Source organism: Microtus oregoni, unplaced genomic scaffold (genome assembly GCF_018167655.1).
Source record: "Microtus oregoni isolate MIOR12 unplaced genomic scaffold, Mior012 000079F_ref0000094, whole genome shotgun sequence".
Classification (NCBI taxonomy): domain Eukaryota; kingdom Metazoa; phylum Chordata; class Mammalia; order Rodentia; family Cricetidae; genus Microtus; species Microtus oregoni.
In genome coordinates, this window is record NW_024544537.1 from 1,198,326 (window position 1) to 1,220,404 (window position 22,079).

Consider the following 22,079-nt stretch of genomic DNA (forward strand, 5'->3'; position numbering starts at 1 on the left):
TTTTTAAAAAACAAGCTGGGGACGGCACTTAGAAATGGCTATAAATGTTAGGATGTTAGGAAAGCTTTTTTTTTTTTTTCAGAGACAGGTTCTTGATATGCATAGGCTGACCTTAAAATCTTGGTTCTGCCTCAGCCTCCTGAGTGATGGCATTATAAGCATGATCTTCATGATCTTCCATGCCCAGCTTATTATATATATATATATATATATAATTAATATGATAGAGACATGTATTAACCACACCATGCCTGCATACCAATATGGACAGCCATTTGAGTTGTGCTTTGTTGCAAGGTTTTTTGGTCTGTAGACAAGCCTGGTTACAAACTTAAGATCCTTTCCTGAGTGCTGAGATAACAAGTTGAGATACCATGGCCAACCATCAGCTCTTTTCTTAAAATATTTTCATTAAATTTTTTGAGAATTTCATAAATATATTTTAGGTTTTTTGGTTTTCTTTTACATACTACTGTTTTTATTAGAAAACTGAGACAAGGGAATGGAAAGTTTCTGATAGTCACATAATTGAATCCTATATGGCAATTTGAAAAACTAGAGTAAGTATATCTGTATGTATAAACTTCCTAATTAAAATGTTGATTTGATGGGAAAAATGAGTTGCATAAACATCATGAAGAATATCATTCACATGTTAAAATATAGAAAACTATGCAATATCATTTATTAATTCTATAAAGTTTTTAGAAAGGAAATTCATCCAGGTCGTTCTGAACCATATCCAATGTAAAAGACAGGTTTGTCAGGAAGCTTAGGAAGCCTAAGCTCAGGTTCTTCACCTACCCAATGTCTTTCAAATCCCTGTACTTGAAACTTAATTTTTAAATGTCATATTCTTTTTTATTAAATGACAGTCTCGCCATCTGTGTTGGCTCCAGACCCACCGGTAGTTGAGTAGTGGGTGGGGAGGAAGAGGAGCGGATTGACAAAAGAGATGGGAGGGAAGAGAGGAGAGGTGGAGATGGGAAGACAGGGAGAGGAGGGAGCACAAGAGCAACCAGGAGGGAGACAAGAACAAAGCATACATTCCATTAGTTCTTAGATTTTATGCAGGTATTCAACATCATGTGTGTTGGTGCTGAGGAGGGGGAAGGATAGTGAAGCTGCTTTTCAGTATTGTCATCATATACACGCTTCACATTTGCCTGTATTCCTGTCCTTTCACATCCATCTCCCCCTCTTTCCCAGCTTCATGCCACGCTTTCTCTCTCCCCCCCACCCCATTTATGCGGTCCATATATACACGGTTGGAGGATGGTTAACTTATAGAGACCATATACTTAAAAGAAAATTTACTCTCACTCCCCCTACCATTGAGCCCCAATAACTGGTCAGCTAAGGGTGGGAGCTTATGAGTCCCTCCCCACTCCGCACTGGGATGCTGACTGTACTGATCTTGTACAGGCAGCCGCAGCTGCTGAGTTCAGGGTGGCAGTCCTGTCACATTCAGTTCCCAAATCACAAGTCAGGTCTACAAATTAGGCTTCATCACACCTGTTATTTACCAAGTTTACCTACCAATGTTCAGAAGGCAGGACAAGAGACACAGTGAGATTCTGAGACTCTGAAACATGCAGAACTTTTATTCACAGGTTGGGTTTGTAGCTCAGCAATGGAATGCCTCTTTAGCATGTTCAAGATTTGAGGTCTTAAACTCATAGTGATCATCCTGCTTCAGTCTCCCTAAATGAGGCATGATTCTCCATAACCAGTTTATTAGATATACTATCTTTGAAATATTCACCGCAAAACATTACCTGGACAATGCCACATGAACAGGGGAGTCTAGTGGAGTTTTTGTAGAGGGGAACTGCAGTTGGGAAACAAACTCTGTATAGCCCCCAACACAAAAACTGACCCTCCCTCTGACTATCTATCCCATAGCCTTCTGTATGGAAATTAAGCTGGTCAGAATCTCATTTTCTTTTTGGTGATGGTGTGGTGATGATGGTATGTGTGTCCAACTATTGAGCTACATCCCTAGGTCCTGGGCAGTAGTTGAAGACAAATCACAATATGGGTAACACACTTCTCACAAATGTTAACATGAATGAGCACCACAGAAAATTATCAGTGCAGTTAACAAATACTTGAAATAACTCTTTCAGAATAAATCATTTAAAAGACAGCCTAAAATCTTGAAGATGGAAGAAAGTATTAACACACTTCCCTGGGAGTGCGTTTCACTATTCTAGCCCAAGCTGCCTTGAACTCACAATCCTCTTGCCTTAGCCTCTTTAGGGATGGCATACCATGTTCTCCCTATTCATAACCTGTAGGATTTCGTATAGCCTAACTAAATGGGAGTGTCCTTAGGAACACATTCTTAATAAATGGCTTCCAACAGGAGAGCAAGAACATGCAAATTCATTTATGTGTGTAAAAAGATATGAGCTATGTATTTCAAGTGTTCTGTTTATATTTTAATTTAGGAAAGCTTACTTTTAAGTCTGCTGCCTATTAGGGGAACTCAACATAGAATATTCAGTATTTAAGATGCCGCGAGCACAATGTGCTTAACTTAAGTGTATTTACAAATACTGATACTGAAAATTTTCAAAATAATCCAAGAGTAATGACAAAGATGAATACTGCTTATATATAATTTTGGCAGGTGACCAATGAGTACGTGGGGTATCAGAGAACTGTTTATGTTTACAAATTTCTTACGACATGCAGAAATTCCTAAAGGAAAGGTTATAATCCAGCTGTGGCAATTTCTCTGCAGGTGGAAAAATTCAGCAGATTCTTTTATCTTTAAAAATCTAGTTATAAATGATACTTTAAAAAAGCAAACTACTAATTCTTCTGTAAATAATGTTGAATGGAATGAAGCATTTGAGTTTCTAACATTTCCCAAACTTTCTATAAAACCTATTTATCCGTGCTTTGACCAAACATTCAAGTCAGAGTTAATGGGTTCCTAATGATACTCACCGCAAGCCTAATGTGACTACATGCCCTAAAATATGGGAAATGTGCCAATTAGCTCTGCAATGCAGAAACACGAGTGTTTAGAATCATAACTAGTTCACAGAAAAGATGCAGAATGTAGAGCTTGTTTTTAGTTTATTAGTTTATTTTGCAGGAATCTTTGACTTTCTGAAGATGTACTGCTTGGAGGTACGATGCATGCATAGCCTTTTAATATGCCTTTGTACAAATTGTTCTCAAAATAATGTCCTTCACAGCATACTCAGAAATCTAAGAGACATGGTATGTACAAGATTTAATTAACTTCTTGCTACTTTAATGAAGAAAATGATCAATTCTTTTACAGTAGGGAAAGAAACATGGACAATGAATGTTGTTATACATAAGAACTCAGAACTATTATTCAGTCTCAAAGCAAACTGTTCATGGCTTTACAAACTAAAATTGACTCATCCTGTTATCTCTGAATGCTCAAGCCATGCACAATTCTACTTGAATTAAATATTTGGGGATGCAAATAATAGAGAAACAAATCTGGTGAATGTAAAACATCATCAGAATTAACTTTCACAAGAGGGAAATACTGTTAATTCTTTCAAAAAAGATACAGTAGTGGTGCAACACAGACAGCGCTCGACTCTGAGTTTGAAAAGAAACATTTCAATTGTCACTTCCTTTTCTCTAGAGATACACAGACACACACTGCAACATGGATTCATTCAAGGTCTAACAATGGTACAATATTAAAAGAATTCAATTTGTAATCTTAAAGGGACATCTTCACATTTCAGGATACATCACTGATATTTCTAAGACAGTTCTTCTATGCCTCATATTCTTTCTCTTCATACTGTCAGAAATACATAAACATTACTCTTTTTTAAAAGACTATATAAAACTGAGTTGTCACAGAGAGTTGGATATAAATCCTTAGATAAGTGTGACAAACCAATGACAAAATTTTAAGGAAACATTGATTTCTTTTATAATTAGAAAGTACTAAAATTGAGACCAGCTCCTTAAAAATTAAACTGCATATCACACTTCCCATTTCTTCCTGGGAAATAAACAAGTTAGCAACACTTTCCTCCACCATTATTAATCTGCTCTAAAACTACATATTTATACAACACATTTCTTTTGTTTCTTTAATATCCCTTGCCTCTGCTTTCTTCCAAACTAGATCAGTATCAATCCAAAACATTTCACAATGCTTAGAGGTTTCTGGCTCTTCTATTTTCACTTTAAACCTGAAGAACTCCAAAATTTACGGGGGCAATATTCTTTTAACACAATGGCAAACGTACTTTCTAAAAACCCAGTTTACAAAACCAGTGAAATAATGTAAAATGTAGAGTCAGGGTTGTGTTACCAGATACATTAAACTAGTATTTTACGAAAGCGAGCCTCGTACAAGAAACAGGAGTGCAACAACTGATCCAAAGGGCATGGACACTTCAGCAGCCAGGTACCACCCCAAGTTCTACCTTACCACTATATTCCACCCACTTACGCATACCAATCTGACTAGGAGAACATTCTGGAAAAAAAAAGCACCTGGAAGGTTTAATGAATTCTTAATCAATCTGGTCATAGGTAAGGAGCAGTCCATACATGGAACACAATTAAATGTTTCAAAATAATCAGTGTCGTTATTTTGTTCAGTTTTAGGTACTGAACGCAGTCTATGTGGACATATGAATCTTGCGAACAACTAAAACATGTACCAAACTTCCTTAAAGTCCTTCTGACGTCTCATACCCACCTTCTACACCAAGCAAATCAAATGTTGACTCATTTGTTTTTCTATCAGGTGAAAGAAATGATTGACTAGATATATCATCAAAGGACTGAAACCATGCATCTACTACTGTATGTTAACAGCTTAATGGCCTTGGTGTATTTTCATGCAATAGTTTAAGTATCATCTACATGGTTTTAATAAAGCATCAGACTTTTCACACATGCTACTTTCATTTTCAACTAACAAGTGCCACACTAACTGTTGGTATTTCAGCATCTCACTATGAATACTTGTACATCTTTTAGGAAGAAGACCAAGTAGTATATATGTTCCCCTTAACTTGTGTGGTAACAGCAAGTGGAGTTGTCCATCACTAAGGGAGACAAGAAACCATACAACGGCAAGGGCACCTTAAAGAACAGTAGGACTGCTAGACTGGTATTGGGGATTGACAAGAGACCCATGTTACAAGCCCTTTCACCCTTTCCTAGTCCATGATTTTGAGCCTGTCTGCTTTTCCACCATTATTATTTTCACAGTTTGCCACAGTTGCATGAGAGATATTTACTAGTAATTATATAATCATGCTCTTTGTGAGACAAATGGATGTATTTTGGGGCATTCTCCACATATAAAGGCTATATGCAGTGTGTAAAATTATGGTTCTAATAGAAAACTACAATGAGTTATGCCTTTGGTTTCATTACGCTGTTGAGTGCAGCTTATTTTTCCAGGTCTGCCAGAGACTAATGCTAAATTAGTGACAGTACAAAGTGACTGTGTATACAGGAGGGGGTGGCGGACCTGGTATTTCCTCAGGTAAAATTCTTCAGGACGGAGAACTACCAACTTTATTGCTGTCTATGTTCACCAAAATGGGGAGATTCTAAAATTCAATTCTGAGCCAAGAAGGAAATTTAAGGCAGAGAACTTATTTAAATATAATATTATTAATTTTCTCATGATACATCACGGCAAGTGGCCTTACTTATTATCTTCTTCAGTGTATCCACATCTGCATTCTGTCTCCTAAGTAGTGCTTTAGTATTCCACGAACTATCAGAATTCAGTATGATCTAGCCGTTCAGCTTTTAAAAAAAATGGTCAAAGCCCCCTGTATACAGCATTCTTTGATAGTATCTTTTCTTTTTCTTTTCAAACCTAGAGCACCTTGTGTTTGCTAGGCTAGTGCACATCCACTTAGCTGCAGCCCCAGCCTAATCATATTTTGTGAGTAGCCTTCCCTTATGACACAAATAATGCAACTTTTATGATGTTGTCCAACTTCAATTTTTTCTCTCACTGGCTGGTTAACACATGTGCAAATAAATAGCTCATAGTGATTTTTCAGCTAAATTAGACTAAGGTACAAAGTATGTTTGCGCTGTAAACATCATGTATTCATCACAAACTAGAAGTGGGAGACCCTATATACTGCAAGCATTTAGGAACCACAGCTGAGCTCAGGATTTCAAAATGGTTTTGGAATGGACTTGCATTTGGCATACATTCACCGTGCTACTGGCAAAGCATGGTTTTTTGAGAATATCATTTTCTAAAACCATACTTCATTACTTTTAAAACCAATAACCTAAGAAAAGAATACAGTAACTCACGTGGCACAAGTATGTCTTAGTTACCAGTGTCGATGCAGCTTGATGACCCATTGTTCAAGCAAAAGAGATTTTACTACCTCTGATTGTACGTCCTCACAAAGGGCACGATATGCCTAATTCCTGACTACTACAAATCACATTTTGAAGTATCCTGTTTGTGTATGAATGTGTGTTTGAAATTACCCCTGAAAAAAGCAGCAATTACAAATAAAGTCATTATTTTGCAAAAGAAAATAAAGCATATCCCAGGTGCTTTTTCCTGTCCATCTCTTCACAGGAAGCAGCAGGAAGAGGCACAGGGAGCCTTGGTTTCCAGAGAGCTGTGACCAAGTAAGTCTGCTCTGGAATTCACAGTTTGTCTGCATAAACTGTAACATGTCCTACCATAATTCAAAGTTCACCTTTAGAAAGAAAGAGCCATTTGGCAGGAACTTTAACAATTGCAATTCCACAGAAGCCCTTAATTTCTCTGTGTACATTCTTTCCGGACTGAATCCTTTCCCAGTTTCAAGTATCTCCTTCTACCTCTCACTCTCTAAGGAGTTAAGAAAGGAAAAAAGAAAGACCTCCCCAGTTTTCCTTTTTGTGAGCCCAGTAGCTACAGTGTCATTCCTCCTCCTCCCCCTGTGCAACCAAGAAATGAAAAGGCTGGGCAGATGAACACCATCCTGAGGCTTCTCTTCCAGTGAAGTGCTCAAAGTTTCAGTTCTTCTCAACTCAAGTGTACCGCGGCATCTCACACTGCTCACAGCGATTCAGGGCCGGGTGGTTGAGAAAGGTACAGCTGTCACAATTCCATGGAGCCCCTTCATAATCCTCATCTCGGGGTTGCGTCCGAGGACTCTGTTTGCAGCCACTTATATGTTCTGAGGAAAGGGGATCCAAGAGAAATGGAGCTAGATCAAATTGTTTACGCAAGCATTACCCAAACTGACCAAAACTGAAATGACAAACTACCACAGAAACAAAGGGAAGAACTTTCTACCTTAACCAGTGTATACGCTAATTAGTAACCATAATACTGGAAAACCGTAACTGCACAGAAGCTGGATGATACAGGTTCCACTTTGTTCTAAACACTCATTTTTGTGATCTAAGACAAGGATATGGAGAAGCCCAGAATAGACACCCTTTCTAGTTTGTTACCCATTAATTAAGCTGTGTTCCAACTGAACGAAAAAACCATGAGAACCATTTGACAGCATATTCAGTAAATTCTGTATTCTCTGTGACTTTCCTGTCTGCAAGTACTGCCATAGAATAGTAAATGGATGACAAAATAGATACTTTATCCCATGAGACACTTGGTTCCAGGAATGTACATGTGTTTTATACCAATGCTTCATCACTAGCTAATAAAATTCCTAACACAGTTGTTCCCAGAATAGTGAAGAGAACAAGACTTAACAGCGATTTATAAAACTAAAATTCATTCAATAGACATGATTTTTTTTTTTTGGATTTTTGAGACCTGCCCTGGAACCCAGAGATCAGTCTGTCTCTGCCTTCTGAGTGCCAGAATTAAAGGTGTGCATCACCACCACCCGGCTACATGATTCTTTTGTTTTCAGAATTGTTCCTCTTTGCCAAAAAGTTATTCATATATTTTTTTTGAAAAGTATCTACACGTAGCAATATCTAATGTAAACAAATTTAGATTGATTTTTCAGGATTTCATAAAAACTTGAAACTTGTATTCTTTTTAAGTCTTAATTTCTCCGGCCTTAGACTCAAAAGGGCTGTGCTTCTAGAGTTCATTTGGCAATTCTGCCTTGTTGGAAGAATCCCTATTGAGAAGGAGGGTTACTGGATAGAAAGCCACAGAGCTGATGGATTAGCCCTAGGAGTTGATGGCAAGGTAAGGAGGCTCAGAGAACCCACCCAGAGAACACTGGAAACCATTCCTATTAAGTGGCAATACTTATTAATTAAGTGGTAATACTTAATATCCATTAATTAATTAATTAATTAAGTGGTAATACTTAATATCCATTTAGAAAGGTCGGAAAATGGAGACTTGGTCAGGCTTTGGCAGTTGTTTTGGGCTAAGCCTATTTCTGACTGAAAACCAACTAGGTAACTTCCAGTTTATTAAATTACCTATCTTCTGTGACTCCATGAGGTCAAATAAACAGGTTTAAACCCTAAACTTTGTCCTATGAGGAGTCTCTAAGCTTTTGTCAGAAAAGTGATCTTTTGTTAGAATAAATTCACTGGGATCTTCAACATATTCCTGTGACCACAAACAGTTTTTGGGGATGTTTCAGTGCCACCTTTAGCTATGAATAAGTCACTGCCACAGAGTTGTTTATAGACAGGCTCTAAAATTCCCAATTTTACCCTTAGGACAAGTGACACTGTAATACCACAAATGTCATGGAGTGAAAAAGGCTAACAACTTAAATCCTTAGTTGTTATATTCTTTTTATACTATTCCTAAACGTAGCCTTTGAAACCAGCTTTCAAACCTATGTACACAAAGAAAAGGCCTCCTTGAACCTCGTAAAGTCAGTCTCTTTTACCTGTTCAGTGTCACGCTGACTTCACTGAAATCATGAATCACTATGAGGTAACTGACCAATACATTTGTTTTTAGTGCTAAGAAAGTATACAACTCATTTAAAATAGAAATAGTATTCTAGAATGCTTAATTTGATTTACATGAACAATCAATCACCTTTATGGCATATTTAAAAGCAGTTTGTAGACTACCTTGTAGAAAATATTTATTAAAAAATAATTTATGCACAAGTGAGAACTAAAGAGTGATGGAGGAACGTCATTGGCTAATAAAGAAACTGCTTTGGCGCATTTTATTGGTTAGAACATAGGTGGGTGGAGTAAACAGAACAGAATGCTGGGAGGAAGAGGAAGTGAGCTCAGACTCGACAGCTCTGCTCTCTGAAACAGAGCCCATGATCCCTTCTCCTGGGCAGACACACGTGATGAAGCAAGCCGCCAGGTCAGACATGCTGAATCTTTCCTGGTAAGACCAGTGCTACACAGTTTATTAGAGATGGGTTGATCGGGATATCAGAATTAGCCTAGAAGAGGCTAGAGCTAATGGGCCAAGCAGTGTTTAAAAGAATACAGTTTGTGTGTTGTTATTTCGGGGCATAAGCTAGCCAGGCGACCAGGAGCTGGGGCGGCAGGAACACAGCCCGCAGCTCCTATTACAACAAAAGAGGACAGCAGGGAACATGATAAAAGGACACAAATGAAAGCATTTTGTACAACATACACTAAAAACTGTATAAAGAGCTGAAGTAGGTTTTGAATTATATAATAGTCTATTTTCATAAAAATGAAAGGCCTCACAAACATTTTATTATTGCTTGTATAGTATTTATAATAAGAAGACAAATTGCTCAAAAGCATGCAATTAAAATAGTACACAGAAGTCAGGCAGTGGTGGCACACTCCTTTAATCCCAGCACTCGGAAGGCAGAGGCAGGGGGATTTCTGTGAGTTTGAGGCCAGCCTGGTCTACATGAGCTAGCTCCCAGAAAAGCCAGAGCTGTTACACTGAAAAACCCTGTTTCAAGAAACCAAAAAAAAGTAAATAGAAAGTGTTTCAATGATAAATTAAAAAAGCTTCTTTTTCTGAAATATCTTTATGATAAAGGAAAAAACTCAACAAGTACTTTCATTCATTCATCTTGTTTCTTATGACGTTACCTTTTCATTTGCAAATTAAAGGTGATTTGGCATACATCTTATGGAATATGTAAGTATTCCAATACAAACATATACTACTCTTTTTAGAGACCAGCTTTCAATGGCATGAAAGCATATGAAGCTGAAGAAGCATTAGACATTTGTGTGAGAATCTTACCACATCCAGAACTTGCAACTCATCTGAAAATGATTTTGTCTTGCTTTCTATATAGTATTGCTAGAGACCTGGCCTGTCCAAAAAGGTGTCCATATGTGGCTACTGAACATGTGTACTGTGGCCAGTACAAATTGAGATGTACATATAAAGCAGGCATAAATTAATAAAAAGTATCTTTTAAAACCATTGTTAGCAAACACCAGGGATCTACTATAACATTTAATATTATGCATTTGGACTGTAATTTTCGAAGATAAAACTAAAGGCATGTTGTAGTTATGATAATTTTTATAGGTTAACATACTCCAGAGACATGGGTACAAACCATCTGCAGCTGCTGCTTGGGATTCATGGACATCTGCCTGTACTTTGGAAGTCACACTAATTCTTCGGGCTTTTCTCTCAATTGTGCAGAGGTCTGAGGAGTCTGCATAAGAAAAAGCAAAGGTACTGAGCAGGAAGGAAATAATTCTTCAGCAAGAGTAAATGGGTTCATAATGACTGCTCCTGCTTCCCATTCAGCTGAGGGGATTTTCCTTTCCTATTGCTTCACATTACCTTTCAATTGCGTCTGAGGTTAAATGCTAAATATAACACTTCTTTATGAGCTATGCAGGACACCGGTCCCAAATAATAAGTCATAATGGAAACAATGTAGTTAAAGACTCAGTGAGAGCAACTAAATGGAAACATGAAAAGCAAATTATACTTTAGTGATCCTTTGATTAAACCATTCAGTAAAAAAGTACTGAATAAAAACAAACTATGCATACAAGGCATAACTATGCCTGAGTTATATGGGAATCTGTCTCAAAAGATCAAAAAAAAATGACAGTGGCGATGGTGGTGGTAGTACATTCTTGTAATCCCAGCATTTAGGAGGCAAAGACCAGACTGGAATACATAGAAAATACTACTTCTTGGAAAATGGAAGCAACTCAAAGTAATACTATATAGTGACAAACATGGGTTCCCAACTCATTTCAGGGATTTCAATTTTATGTTAGAATGATCATCTTCTATGTTATGAATTTACAGGTTATTAGTAAGCAACCCTTGCATTAAAAACGACAACTAGCACACTATATATTATTTGGCTTTAAGAGCAAATGAAAGACCTTGCATTTTCTAATCACTCCTGATCCCATATGCAATCCCTCAGTACTGCTTCAGAATTCTAAGAATGGTACTTATGTACTAAAAGCTGGAACTCTATTAGCAGAGTAAAATAGTAAATGTTTCCTAAGGCTGCAAAGAAAACAGTGAGCTGTGTTCAATTTGGAAAGCCCTTTTACAACATCACATGCCTTCATCTTACCGACTCACACAAACATCCTGGAAAATGCAGAGGCCAGTATCTGAGCAGTATACAGATTAGATCTGAAAGCCACTGGCTCAGGTCCTATGACACCCATGCTACTCATTATTATTATTATATTATTTTTTTGCAATGAGGGTAAAGGGAGATTTGCTGAGTTATCTGAAGACCTGTGTCACTTAACGGCAGATGCCAATCCAAAAAGGTTTCTGTTGGCCCTTTTCTTCTGTCCCCTAATTCTCTAGCACCATCATTACAGAGGTAATCTTAAAGAGTCTACTTAGAATGCCAACATATATCTAATTATTAGCAGTTTAGTGTTTTGCTTTTAATTGAATGCTACTGCAAGCCAACCTATACTAACTTTAGAAGTACCTTTAGAGAAATGATATTGGGTGGGGCGTTGCACATCTATAAACCTAATAGCTAGCATATAGTTTATGATAAGACCATCTTCAAAAGGAAAAAACAGTGCTTCACAGAAAAAAAAACTGACTCCATTTCAAAAACTGAAAGTTTTTCATAAATCTGTGATTTAAGGCTTAAAATCATCTGGCAAATAATAGTAACATTTTATACTCTCAACACCATATCTCAACTAAATTTTTTAAATAGAAATTTATTAATAAGGATAGAGAGGACTTTAGATCTATAGATCTGGTTCTATAAATCTATAGAGCCAGTTCCAGGATAGCCAGGGCTATACAAAGAAACCCTGTCTCAGAAAACAAACAACAACAAAAAAGACAAAACCCAACAATGAACTCTAGGATATATCGAGTTTGGATCGAATGTGGTGGTAAGTCCATCAATTTGAACAAATACACTACTTTTCTGGAGAATGTAATGTTGCTAACAGGGTTGGGGTGTAATTCATGTTGAAGGTTTAGCAAACAACAAGAAAGCAGTCTTTCCTTTTCTTATCTTTTAAAAAATTGTGTTTAACATTGTTTTTTACCCCTTTTAAATGTTTGAAAGAATTCACTCACTAGCAAACTGTGGTTCTAAAATTATGTTTGTGCGGCAAATTTTTAAACAATGGATCCAGTTTTACTTAATATGTATATAATTATTAACATTTTCTATTTCGCCTGTTAATTTTGAAAATTGGGACTTTTATAGTTTATCTAGGTTGCAGAGTTTATTGGACTGAAGATATTAATCACATTTTCTCATTACCATTTTTAATGGCTAACCCTTTTTATATTTCTAATTGTGGTATCTTGCATTTATTCTTTTTGTAGCTCAGTCTACCTTGAAGTTTACTGATTTTTTTCTCTATTTCATTTGTAATAAAATTCCACCATCAAAAACAAACATCAAATTTCCTTCAAAGTACTTAACAATTGGGTGCCAAAGAGGTTCAGTTCTGAGGATCTTCTTAGTACACCTGACACCCTGACGTGCCTGTGCCATAGAGAGATTTCCTGTTTCAGCAACAGCGGCAGAAAAAAAAGTCGCGTCATTTCAAAATGCAGCTTCCTGGGGCTTTTTCAAAAATTTATTTATTTATTTATTTTTATTAATTTTTTAATTTATTTATTTATTAAAGATTTGTCTCTTCCCCGCCACCGCCTCCCATTTCCCTCCCCCTCCCCCAATTAAGTCCCCCCCTCAGCCCGAAAAGCAATCAAGGTTCCCTGTAAAGATTTCTGTCCCTTCCCAACCACCACTTCCCATTTCCCTCCCCCTTCCCCAATCAATTCCCCCTCCCTCGTCAGCCCAAAGAGCAATCAGGGTTCCCTGCCCTGTTAAAGCATTTCAATGGCTTTTATGGGACTGGATGTTTGTGTTCCCATTTGGGATTGGAAAGAAAGTACTCTGAGACCATGCCTGCACTCCCCGCCTGGGCAGAATCAGACTTGGTCAGGCGGGAGAGCATGGTGGATTTCTGCTGCCATACAGAGAGATGTTTTCCAGGCTGTGCAGTGCTCTGCCTGTCAGATTTGGCTGTAACTTGGATGAAAAGAGATTCTTTGCCACACACTCAGTCTCAGATTTAAAATGCTGAGTGTGGCTCCTACCTGGCGGCCCCAGAGCTAGTAGAAAATGGTACATCCTCCATTTTGAAATTGGAGAGAGGTGGAGCCAACATCCAGAGCAGCCTGCTGCTCTACAACCAGGCTGAACTGTGCTGACCTCAGGCAGGAACTATCGTACTTATCATGATAACAGCGCAGTTAAGGTTTAGACTGGGCAGGAAATAGGAGGTACCATATTACCTCTACTGGAGCAACTTAAGTTATTAAGAAGTGCTTAGCATCCAAACTGCCTAGGCTCCCACAAAGCCACAGAAATAAAAAAAAAAGTGCTTAGCATTTTAAGAAGTGCTCCTGGATAGTAAAGAATTACAGATTCACAATAGGACAGATTCAGACGTAAAAGACCTCTGAATGGGTCACAGTGTTGTATGAATGTACATAAGCTTGGGAGAGAGAAGAAAAAGAATATAGAGAATAAAATTAATGCTTTAAAAAAGGGTAAAGTCTTTAAAGAGATAGCATACAGTTAATTATAGATTAAAAGAAATAAAAATAAGCCATGTAAAAATGGAAAATTCACAGAGAGTCTAGATTATGTACAATGTGTTTTCTTTAAAATTTTTGACTGTGAAGGAGCTAAGTACAGAGAGACATTTCATTATATGGGCTACCAAGCTAAACCAGAATGGATATCATAAGGGTATGACTTCAGAATTTGGGTCTAAGGATATGATGCTTTGTAGAGGATCTTCTTTTGTTTTCACAGAGGATGAGACCCTGTGGATTGCTTTTATCCCATGGTATAATAGACCATGCTCTCCTGAAAGGTTGCTGTGAATACCCTCAAAAAATTACTTCACTCAACTGCCAACTGAGATGAACCTGGCACACAGGTTATACCATGAAAGATCTGATTAACAGCGCCCTGATTATCAGCAGGAAGCAGTTTGGAGAGAAAAAACTGTGTCCATATTCCCAAATATTGTTTATAAATGTTCTTTTACTTTTAAAGGGGGATATGATATAGATATGAATAATTTGCATTGGTATGGATTTTAAGGTCAATTTTGTTATACGTATATGTGTTTCTGATCTTGATTAAGGTATTGTGATTATGTAGTTCATTTAAAAATGTAATGTATAATTAGGAAACACAGGTTGTTAATGGATGATCATCGATAACAGTCAAGCTTGTAGTCATGTTAGATTTTCTGGATATATAGAGATATATTTCAGTTAGATAGACATTTTTCATATCTTTCAAAGACTACAGAATATGGCATTTAATGTTTTAATAATTTAGGGCTTTTCATGACAATGAGACACGTCTGCTCCTGGCAGCACCAATCTACTTCAAGAGGAAGATGGGCATTGAAGAGGCTCCTTATGGAGTTGGTTGGCCACTTGGGCAAGAAACTGCTCTTGCCTGGACTGTTACATAAACTGGACACAAAGAACGCATAGAAAGAGGACTGCTAAACTTGCCTAAAGGTGAGATGGTCTTTCAGGGTTCCTGACTCATGAAAGAGTTTGCGAGACATTCTGCAGGACACAGAAAAAAGTGACTGAACTATCTTTGCATTTTCCTGCTTCATGGAAAAGTCTGCTGGATACTATGGGCCTGTAGGCCGAAGATGGATGCCCCAAAGGTACAGAGGAACTCTGGGTGACTGTCCAGGCAGCGAGATGTCTCTGTCATTTCTAGAGTTTTAAAAGTTGCTTTTTTCTTGTTTAATTAGGTAACAAATATTATATCCTTCTGGAGTCTTTGATGGAGTTGAAGAATGGTTAGTTATAGTTATAGTTTTCCTTTGTTATGGTAAAAGATAAAATAGATATAAATATTGTAACTATAATTCTTGCTTGATAACTGTTTTTTATATGTAATTTTAATATGTTAAAGCCTTTCTTTTTTGTTTAAACAGAAAAAGGGGAAATGATGGAGGAGGGTCTATGTGTTACTTTCATTGGTTAATAAAAAGACTGCCTTGGCCCTTTGATAGGACAGAAAATTAGGTAGGCGGGGAAGACAGAACAGAATGCTGGGAGAAAGAAGGCAGTGAGGCAGACACCATAGCTCTCCTCTCAGAGATGGATGCAGGTTAAGATCTTTCCCAGTAAGCCACCACCTCGTGGTGCTACACAGATTACTAAATATGGGTTAAAGCAAGATGTGAGAATTAGCCAATAAGAGGCCAAAACTAATGGGCCAAGCAGTGTTTAAATGAATACAATTTGTGTGTTGTTATTTCAGGTATAAAGCTACTTGTGTGGGAGCTGGGCGGGAACATAGCCCGCTGCTCCTTCTACAACTGATTTTTTTTTTTGCTTTTCTCTATTTCATTTGTTATAAAATTCCACCATCAAAAACCAACATCAAATTTCCTTCAAAGTACTTAACAACTGGGTGCCAAAGAGGTTCAATTCTGAGGATCTTCTTAGTACACCTGACACCCTGACCTCTCCCTAGCACCATAACAACAGTTTATTGTCTTTGCACACGGAAAGCTATGTATAGCTTTGTATCTAGCTCCTTGGAGATGATACTATTCAAGAAATTAAGTTTTAAATGTGGTGGACTCCTGTATTTTTGGCCGTTTCTTCTATAACAGCCATTGAGCCATTTAATTATAGCTCATCAGCTAGGCTGTCTATAAGAGATAACACTTTAGAAGGTACTGATCAAGTTTAATGAGGTATATTTTGTGAACCTAAAAGGCTAAAGTATCCAATGATATATAATCCAAGGCTTTCACCTTGAGACTAAATATAATGTTGCTACTGTGACAAATTTAGTATTTGGTAGTCATCCACTAATATTCATTTTCAACCATTTTTAGAAATCACTACATTATTTCAAATGTATATCAGGTAAAATATCCACAATAGGAGTAAACAATAAAGAGATAAGCTCCTAAGCCACAATCCATAAAAGAACTAGAATTTACGCACTCTACTATTCAATGTCTTCATAATCAAACTGTCTTGAATTGCTTAATGAAAAAGGATTAAAATATGAATTTTGAATATCAGTTGTATATTGAGCCTTATAAAATAATACGGCTTATAAGAATAGGGTAGAAAATGAGTGATCAATCTACATTCAGTCATTTGTTATAAGATATTGAAAATATTTAGGACTTTTTTTGTTCTTGATGAGAAAACACTCATGTCCCTATCAGTTACGCTTACCTTCTGCTTATCAAGCAGCAAAGAATTCTTATGTACAAAGTCTACTGAAAAAATTTTCAAGATCCTCACTGTTGCAGAAGAATATTTTTCAGGATATAGCTTTATTATGATAAAGAAATAATCACTATGCCTTACAACAGTTCTAACAATTTTAATGTTTTGTAAAAAATTAAAGTTTGGGGACTATTTCATTTTTGCCACATTACTGTGGATAACACCTTTTATGAGAAACAGTCTAATGAATAGCTTGAATAGAAATTTCTTCAGAAGCATATTTAACTTCTATAATATTGATGTTATGACCCTACTCACCTTTTTTAGATGGCTTCGGTGGTACTACTGGGCCAGGTTCTATGTGGTCATAAAAATTATTCATGGCTTTTGGATCAAAGTTTCCTACAAAGAAAAGAAGAAAACCACAGGTATTTAGGAGTTGTTCTTTGGTTATTTGATCTTTTTTATAAGAAAATACATTAATGAAACACGTGGGAAGAGAGTATGTTTTCTAGTGTTTCAAATGTCATTACACAATCCTATCCTCTTTTCTTTAATGGTTGTAAAAAATAGCCAAGCACATCAGTGAAATAATGTATGTCTATATATTACCTAAAGGAGTATTTTTATAAGGCTAGCACCCTTAAGAAGCAGAATTCTGTATATGGAACATTTGAAGAAGGTAAAGTAAAAAAAAAAAAAGGTGGTGGACCTGTTTGGTCTAATTAAAAAAATTCAAAGAAGGTTTGACACTTATTCTCATAATTTGTAATAAAGTCATCTAAAGAAGAAGCCAAATGCATGTTATATGACCCTGTGGGCTTACTAATGATGATATCATGCAAATTTTAGAATAAACAAGCCCTGAGATTTGCTGGCTTTGCAGAGAATTTTCTCTGGAAATGTCTACTCAGTGGCTAAATTTCTCTTTTCAGTGATGTACCCTATTGGGGCTCCTTCAAGATCAGACTGCATTAGGTGCCAGTTCTGTTCTCCCCTTCACTCCCATACTCTGCCCACTATACCCCAATTCCACCTGAGCTTGGATACAAAGGGTGATGTACTGCATTGAGGCTCCTGTTTTTTTTCTCCTAGTGAAAAATGTCCTCACTACAATCAAATATTAAGCTGTTTTTCATCAAATCATGCAATGATTTATTTGCATCTACTTGAAAATGCACCTCCCCACTGCCAAAAAACAAGTTAGAAGAAAGTACACCATATTTGGACCCCTTAAGCATTTCTAAATCTTAAGAACAACAAAAGATACCATTTGGTCAATATATACCAAAACCAGAGCTCCTTCCGAAAACAAATGAATAAAAAACAAACAAAAAACTCAGTAGGTTCTATTAACCAAAGTTTCATTCAGTTGAATAGGCTACTTTAAGGAGGGTTTTTAAAATTCCTATAGCTCATGAAAGCCATACTGCTACTTGATATATTAACTGCTGCACATGCATTTCTTCAATCACCTAAGTTACAGCTGATGTTCTATTATGCAGTTCACAGAAAGCTTACTATAAACATCTTAAGCAAATGATCTAATGTTACTGATTTTCATTTTGCTCCAATGACCACATCAGTAAAAAAAAAGGTTGATGTAATCACATAATAGTAATGGTTGATATACCCTACATATTATGCATAGTGATTTTTTTCACTGCTTAAAGCGAGTAGACTACATAGACTAACGAGGTTTTTGAGAACCAGGCTTGACAGCTCAAATTCCATGATCAGATGGCTTCATATCTTTAGTTCAACTGTTTGATACTATATTATATACTACTCTTAATGAACTGTAGAAGCCCTCTTAGCTGCCATAGTTAAGAATATTAAAGTTTGGGAGAAGGCCGATTCAAGCAAACAATTGTTAAGAAAAATTACATATCACCTTTGGGGTAACATAAACATAGCAGGGTTTTCTTCTACTGTTCTTATAGAAGTGTTGAGGATTACAATCCCCATGGACTGTATATGCTATGCAAACCTTCTATCACTACACCACATCCTCAATACAGCAGTATTTTAGTGCTGAACAAGGACCGCTTCCTACATAAACCATGTTCATGATAACCTAAAGCCAAGTGTCCACAAAGTTCCTGTCCAAATCCTCATAGTAACTTAGATTTTGTAGACTTGCAATACAATGTGTTACAAGTATTCAACTCTGTCCTTGAAACACAAAGGGAACCATAGATACTAGATAAACAAATGAGCACGTTTGTTTTACTAAAACTTCTATTTATAAAAACAGGTAGTATTGCCCTAATTTGCTGAACTTTGATTTATAATTTTGTGTTTTGGGTTCTTCAGAATGCGGTTCTGATATACTAACAACACTTTCTTAGAAATGTCTGCCCTTGTCACTTGTTTTCATTCAAATCTAATTCATGGTTCCTATAATTTTATGTTTGACTCTATATAATGGCCAAAGAAAATTTTTAAAAGAGCAGCATTCTAAGAATTCCTGTTAGTTATTCATTATTAAAACATTTGTTTTTAACTGCAGGAGTATAGCTAACTAGTAAAAGCAGTACATGTAATTAGTGGGATAGGCAGTTTATGGGAAACAAAGTCCTTCTCTAATCTGATGAGCTGGCTAACTGAAAAATAAGAGAGCTTCCACTGTAAGAGTGAATTTCTTTTAAAACCAAGAACTCAGGTATTCTACTTGGTGCTCTCTTTTCTGTCACAATATTTTGGAAGACTATGACTATCACATAATATAAACTATGTCTTAGAAATAATACCCATCAATTTATGCAATAGTCATGTTAAATGACTAAAAGGATAAATGCAATGTAACGGTATAAAACAATGCAAATATATGAAGCTGCCAAAGTAACATCATTGTTTTACCGACCCTGACCCATGGAGTGGGGGGATCTCTTTAAAGGCATTCTTAGAATGGATAAAACTGTCCCTAAATCTATGAAACCAAAACTATTGCCATTTAAGCAGATTAAAATACCATACTATGATTTATGGTTTACCAAACAATCAAGTCTATACCTCTAGATTGAAGGAGGTCAACTTCTTTCAGTGTACAGTCAACATTTATCTGGAGTTGTCTGTTCATGCTTCTCAATCTTGTCATTTCATCAGGCTAGTAAGAAAGCACCCAAAATAGCAATTGTGGGAAAGTCATTATCAAGCCCAACATTTAAGAACTGTGTTTCATGTTAATTAATCTGATTGGGTATTACCAAGAATACGGCCTTGCCTAAAAGAGAGCATGTCTATGAATTTTTTAGGTAAAAGGTATACTGAGGACATCAACAAAAACTGTACAGTGGCCAGGCACACACTAAACTATGTTCTATCATCCAAGCTACAATTACTGTAATACTAGAGCACAGCAAATATTTGTTTATATTTTTATAGTAAGGGAAAGTGCAACAAACAACCTTTTAAATTGGCTATGTTCATGATTTTTAAGTCTTGTCTAACCTGGTAAAAATTAGTTCTTTCATAGGTTCAGGTACGTGGTTTACAGAATTTTCTCATTCCTTCTGCTAAAAGGAGTTTTGAGGTATGTATTGTTATATTACATGGAATTACTAATGAGAAAACAGCACAGAGAGGTTAAGTTTCCCCAAATGTATAAAGCTAGTAACTGGTAGAGCAAGGACTTATATAAATCTCTCTCTCTCTCTCTCTCTCTCTCTCTCTCTCTCTCTCTCTCTCTCTCTCCCTCCCTCCCTCCCTCCCTCCCTCCCTCCCTCTCTCCCTCTCTCTCTCTCTCTCACACACACACACACACACACATGTATAGAAATATTCTACATGTGTAGAAATATTTTTTTTTCTAGATCAAGAGAAGCACTTTAACATAGAGAAATATCAGGTACCAATAAACTCCTCTGTTTCTTCTACTTTAGCCTGTCCAGTCCATTCTACCCCCTAGGGTCTTTCAGTGACTAAACCATTTTTTATAAGCCTTCAATTCCCACCCCATTCTTAATTTCTTTACAGTTTCTGTGCTTAGATTCTAGTGGCATGGATAGTGAAGCTTTTTCCACACAGCCCAGGTATTAGCTCAATCACTAGGGTAATTTCAATTGCATAAAGTCAAATGCTAAATTATCTATTAACGGAGAGAGAGAGATTTATTGTTAAAAATGTGTACTGTTCCAAAGACTAAACAGGTTAACAGTGCACAAAAAAGAGCAGAAAGGATACTGTATGCTTCTGGAATATTGTAAGAGTAAGCGGGCATGCATAGAAACCGGCAGGGACCAAAAGTTCAATGCAGTGATGTAAAAAGGCTTAAGAGCAATTTCTGGATATTGTCTATACATGACAGCATTTAATGACTGTTAATTTTTACATGTTTTGTACCCACTTATCTCATGACCTTATCACTATCATTATTTAGTCTCAAATATTTTGAAGAATAAATATCAAACTGCATTTTTAACTTTTAAAAAATTTCCAAGCCCTTAGAATGTTGGAGATTCAACAACAAAATTAACCTAGAAACATTTAATTTGAATTGTTCTTTTTTCATTCCATTGGGTGAAGTGTGTGATATTAAGGCACAAAATTCTTAAACTGAGTAGTACTAAAATAGTGTACAGCACACACCTGAGCATTAATAAGGATAACTTCACCCTCCTAGGAACACATAAGTAAACCCCTACTTTGTGAGTTCAGTACCTTGGGCTTATCATTCCTATATGTTTTGCAATAGGAAGAAATGACTTTTAGCATAGTGGCCCTGAGTGCTTTGTAAACATAGCATGGAAGTATTAATAACACACACTATAATCAAAAGGCTACTATACATTTGCTTTTAACCAGAATCATTTTTATCATTCTAAGAGAGAGGAACCACTTGAATTCATTCAACTTCGGGTTTACCTATTCTTCTCATAGCTTCTGATTAAACAGGGGGAGATAAATGCTGTTTCTGAGAAGTGTCATTTATCAAAAGCACACTGTGTTTCCGTGGAAGATTCAGATTCACTATAAATTATAATAATTTAGATTTACATGTAGGCAAAAATAATGTTTGTAGTTGACATTTCCAAATAAAAGATTCCATGCTCTTCTGAAAAGGTAGTAGAAATCTTTTAAGCCAACTATTTGGAACTTTAAAATCTAGTCTCAAAGACACCAATATTGAAGAACACTGATGGGTTTTGGTTCCTTGGCCTCAATTATATAATGAGGACACAAATCAGTGGAGTAATCCCAAAATTCAATTAGATTAGGATGAATCTGACTTGGGGAGGGGACAACCAGCAGCTCTCTCTATATTAAAATCTTATTTCTCTTTCAAGGTAAAATTTAAAACTCTGCCTCCTCTATGAATATTATTAGCAAAAGGTTAACATTTCTTTCTCACATGCATATCTCTTATGAGCCATTTAATAAAATGTGATAAATAGCAAGCTAAAGAAAAAGGACACCATCAGTACACTTTTGCTATCATTTG

The 22,079-nt window shown here is 36.5% G+C and overlaps 1 protein-coding gene across 4 annotated transcripts in view; it reads right to left on the minus strand.

The window, feature by feature from the left end:
- Window positions 1-3,094: 3,094 nt before the first annotated feature.
- Window positions 3,095-22,079, minus strand: part of LOC121441613 (TGF-beta-activated kinase 1 and MAP3K7-binding protein 3) — a 65,995-nt gene continuing 47,010 nt past the window's right edge. For all 4 annotated transcript variants that reach the window (XM_041642834.1, XM_041642835.1, XM_041642833.1 and 1 more), the window contains 4 exons: window positions 19,652-19,745; window positions 16,955-17,038; window positions 10,476-10,577; window positions 3,095-7,181 (listed from right to left, as the gene is read on the minus strand). In XM_041642834.1, the coding sequence (XP_041498768.1) occupies window positions 7,033-7,181; window positions 10,476-10,577; window positions 16,955-17,038; window positions 19,652-19,745 (429 nt within the window). In that variant the 3' untranslated portion in view covers window positions 3,095-7,032. The remainder of the gene's footprint in view (window positions 7,182-10,475; window positions 10,578-16,954; window positions 17,039-19,651; window positions 19,746-22,079) is intronic.